The sequence below is a fragment of the Sinocyclocheilus rhinocerous genome, unplaced genomic scaffold, assembly GCF_001515625.1.
Source record: "Sinocyclocheilus rhinocerous isolate Xijiao unplaced genomic scaffold, SAMN03320098_v1.1 scaffold259, whole genome shotgun sequence".
NCBI classification, from domain to species: domain Eukaryota; kingdom Metazoa; phylum Chordata; class Actinopteri; order Cypriniformes; family Cyprinidae; genus Sinocyclocheilus; species Sinocyclocheilus rhinocerous.
In genome coordinates this window covers 411,789-416,655 of record NW_015635083.1, presented here as the reverse complement: position 1 = coordinate 416,655, position 4,867 = coordinate 411,789, and the positions used below count along the sequence as shown (strand labels likewise).

The window sequence follows — 4,867 nt, the reverse complement described above, 5'->3', positions numbered from 1 at the left end:
CATTCTGTTGCATTTTGTTCCTTTCTCCTTTGGTTCTATTATAGTCCTAGAGTATAGAGTAGTATAGAGTTTTAGTCTTTGGTGGCCTGATTTTTATTTAGATAGTTTGTTCTCCTACATTTCCCTGAGTTCAGTAATCTTCTTAATAAAATTTAGGTACTGCTACATCTGAATCCTACTTCCTCACTGCCCTTCACTGCAATCTGTGATAAATATGTATCATGTGTAATGTGTTATTTTTATTAGTAGTAGATACTACTACTACTAACAAAAATAATTCATTGCATATAATGTATTTTTATTATATTCTTTCAGGATCACATCACCAAAGCCTGTGTCTGTAGTTGCCTGTGTGTTACCAAAGCCTCTAGTTGGCGCTAGCGAGACTCCGATGTAAAGTCACGTTTTCAAAGAAGAAGTCACGCTGTTAAAACTTTTCCAACGTGCTCTGAAGCTAAATTATAATCTCACATAGTGTTTATTAATTTTACGGGTCAGCTAACTGTGAGGTGACACTGCAGATTATATTTTTCAAGTGTTTATATGTGTAATCGCTTTGTTAGTTCAAATTAATTCGTTACCATACAAATAAATAACCGTGCTGGCGCTTCCGCGGACGGTTCCACACGCAGGTACCGCAAGTTCTGTAACGGTGCTTTCAGTGATTTAATAATTATTTAAAAACTGTTAAATTAGATGAAATAAAATAATTTATGTGCATTTATTGAGCTTGCATTTATCAAATATTTTTGTTGTATGGATTTAATGTTTAGTTATAATGTGAGTTTACTTGTATAAGCCACTTTTTTGTGTGAAGTTATGCTCAGTAAAGATTAATCTTTTTGTTTCAAGTTGAAAGTTGTTTACTGATGTAGTGCAACAACAATACAATTTTATTTTACCAGAAAATACTAACTTTTTCTGTGTGTGCGCGCACAATAATAAATAAATAAATAAATGATTAGTGTGTCCACTTTATATTAAAGTTCACTTTCACAGGTTACTAACGTTTATAACTCATTAATAAATGGTTCACAAGTGTTCACTTTACATTAAGGTGCACTTTCACAGGTTATTAATGTTTATAAATCATTAATAAATGGTTCATTACATTAAGGTTCACAGGTAATATTGGAATTAAAATTTTCAATATTAATATCTCATCAAGTCATGGTTGTGCTTTTATGATTTTTCCCCAAAAATAAAAACCAAGATGATAATTTCATCCTGATAAACAACATATATCAGTTTCTAATCATTGGTGTGGATAGGCATCATTAACTTTTGCAGAGAATCATGGTAGTAGATTCTGGTAAGAAACATTGTAAGAAAAGTGACATGAGTCATGAGATATCAATCAGAAAACCATAAATACAACACCCTTCAGTCTTGATATAATAGTAAATTTTTGCTGCATCATGAAATAAATCAGGAATCTGGTTTTGAGTGAAATAAGTATTAATAAATATATTTGTTAAGCATTTAAAACATGAGTTAAAACTGGCTCACTATTTGGCAGGTATTGCATTAAAATCACCCTTTTTATTCATGTATTTATAACTGGTTATCAATTATTTATTATGCAGTTGTAAATGAGTCATTAGTCATTTACTAACACCTTTGTAAACCCTTTATAAAGGGAAGCTTAATATAAAGTGTTACCAGTTTTTCTAAATACATTTTTATCACTTTCTACATCTGATTATGTCTAATTCAGTGCGTTTACATGCACCATCTTAATGCGATTATAATGAGATTTTGACAATATTGCGATTAAACTTCACCTCATGTAAATGCAATACTTCGATCTAAATAATGCGATTAAGCTCATAATCGCAGGAAGCATAATCGTATTAACGTATTAATGCCGATTTTAATAGAAATATACAGGCATGTAAACACCTTAATCACATTACCACTCTGACCAAAGTGCACATGTGCTTGTGACGTACATGAATGACATGACACGCACCTGCAATAATACGTAGATTAGAAATGATGGGGGGGGGTTATTGTTTTACAATTTGGATGTCATGTTTTTCCCCTCTCACCTTCCTATGCACGGAGCTTATGGGAATGAGTAAATACAATACCGTGCTGAAATTCCACCCGTCCGTGTCTCGATACAATATCGCCAAGGAATATATTGCAATACTATGCTGTAGGCTATCAATCCCCTTACCCACCCACAATAAAGAAATAGCTTGACTTCAGGTGTGGTTGAGGAGAAAAGAGTGGCATGACACTTCACACACCGCGTCCACACTGGACACCAGCGGCGCGATGCAAAATGACAAATCCTCGACAGTAAACTGATTCCTCGTTCTATTCATTAGTACTGACAGAAAGTACAAAAGATCTGCAATGGTTGCTTTGTCACGTCCAGTGTGGACAGCCTCAAGCTGTTGCAGAGAGAAACAAATTCAGCTATTATGGTAGGACAATAAAATAACTATTGTGATTATATACAATTCTTTTATTTAAACTGTTGTATTGAACATTGTAAACCAATAACGTCATGCACACTGCATTGCAATCCTCTCCTGTAGCTCTTTTGCTAAACATAAAACAATTGCTTTTTCCTAATTATTAAGATGGATAAAGACGTACAACTATAAAATCAAATAGTATATGTTAAAAATTAAGTACACTGACTTCATTTTAAGACTTGTGTCATCAGTGGCCTAGAAAAATTGTTTCTATAAGGATGGTCGTCCTATCATGGTGGCTGTCATATTAAGATCACATGACTAGCTGAATACTATTAATTTAATTTCATTAATCTGCCTATTTGTAGACACTTTCAGAACATGTGTCTGTGCAAAGGGAATTTGTATAAGGCTGTCTGTCAAACAAACGGACCGCTTCTAGATTACAAAATGATAAACAGGTTAAGCAAAATGGTTAATTTGCATCCAAGGCACTTGTGTAACAGAAAAAAAGTTTAACATTTAATATCAGTTCATGATAATTTCACAGACAGATCTAATTACATCAGAAACTGCTTATCTTCTTGTTTTTGAAACAGGTGAAAATTTTTTGTCTGATCTCTTTGGTTTTAAAACCATAAACAAGTGGATTCACAAGAGGAGGAAAGACAAAATTGGAAATAGAAACAACTCTGCGTAGGAAAGCGGGAACAAACTCAGATCGATGAGCAACACTAGGAAACAGTGTGTTAAACTCTAACAACAGGAAGACGACCAAATGAGTACCACATGTCTGAAGTGCCTTAATCTTTGCATCAGACTGCTTATTAGTAACACAAGTGATTAATATATGAATGTATGTAAATGCCACAGCAGAAAGCGAAAGGCCGTGGTAAAAAATGATGCAACTTAACCCAACGATATTGTTCACCTCTGTGCCGTCACATAAGAGTTTCATTAATGCTGTCTTATAGCAGACTAGATCTGTCATGTGTGTCTGGCAAATCCTGTAAGGTAATAGAAGAGAGAAAACTACTATTATAAGAAAAAAATTTAAAAGCCACATCCCAGTAATGATTTTCCCCAAGTTATTGGTAGTCATAATGGCTCCATATCTCAGCGGGCAGCAGATAGCGATATACCTGTCATAGGCCATAGCGGTAAGAATAAGATAAGATGCTCCACCATTCAGGTGTACGAAAAAACCTTGAAGAAAACATGCAGGATAGGATATTGATCTGTCCTGAGACCATATACTATACAGCAGGTGAGGAAAAAGGCTTGTAGCATTCATTGCATCATTGATTGGCAGGTTAAGCAACAGTATGTACATTGGTTTGTGAAGATTTCTGTTCATGCAAATTGTAATAATAATTGTGAGATTGCAGAGTAAGATAAACAAGTATGTTGTTAATCCAAATATGAATGCAGGATAAATGGTCGTCTCAGGCAGTTCCAGAGAGTGCAAAGTCAGGACCAGTGAGAGGACAGATCCATTTGGATACATGATGAATGTTCCTACTATTAAAGGCCTACACAAACCAGCAACAAGCTGTTAATGCTATCAGTATAAATAGAGTAATTATCAAAAATAATAAATGAAAATCTTGCCAGAACTTATGAGAAGTTGGTGTCCAACATTCATCAATTTCATTCTTTCATTTTGTCATATCCAGCTTCATCTTACTTAGGGTACAACCTAAAAAAGGAATAAACATTAAAAAACAGCAGGCTAAATTTGCCACAATATGAGATTTTGTAAAATTCACATCTCATCAGATTAATAAGGCACATCTTTAACTGTACAATTTAAATAATTGTTAGTCCCCATTTGCTTAAATCCAATACAGTTGTTGACATTTGAAATAATGTGGTCTATTTGAACAAACTGTCATGCATAATGTCACCTTAAGTGATCATCCTTCAGCACTGTTAAATGTCACCTGTGGGCAAAAGTTTTATACACATGTAGTTGGGTGGATAAACTCCCATTTGTGTTGGATTAGTCATGGGAACAGGTGTTGTTTTGTAGCATGTGCACAGCCCTGCTGGTAGATAGTGTAGCTACACAATCTGATTTAAAAAAGCATCTCTCTGCTTTGTCATTCAAAAGTTGCTAAAAATACCAAAATAGCACATTGTACCTGGGTTGTTGACAAATAAAATGTCAGTTAACCCTTTTGGTTGATGAAAATATTTTATTTAGATTAATAAATATATGCTATGCTATGACTTCCCACACAGCAGACAATCTTAGTGTGAATATGGTCTCTGAAATGCACCTCGTCAGCCCAAGGATGGCCACGCATGGCAATTGCACTATGTGTGACAGCTAACAACATAAAGCTGACTGCTGGAAGGAGGTATTTGGCCCAGATCAAACCTGCGAGCATGTGGCTCATATCAGGCTTGTGATTATTAGCCACATTTGAAAGTTT

General features: G+C 34.6%; 1 protein-coding gene across 1 annotated transcript; it reads right to left on the bottom strand.

Annotated features, from left to right (window-relative positions):
• Window positions 1-2,994: 2,994 nt before the first annotated feature.
• On the bottom strand, window positions 2,995-3,936 carry LOC107746689 (olfactory receptor 51B5-like). Its single transcript, XM_016560983.1, has one exon. It carries the CDS (start codon window positions 3,934-3,936, stop codon window positions 2,995-2,997), a length of 942 nt encoding a protein of 313 aa, XP_016416469.1.
• Window positions 3,937-4,867: the final 931 nt, after the last annotated feature.

What these genes read in the sequence shown, in the direction of transcription:
- LOC107746689 (XM_016560983.1), bottom strand. Translation starts at nt 3,936, where the DNA reads ATGTATCCAAATGGATCTGTCCTCTCACTGGTCCTGACTTTGCACTCT.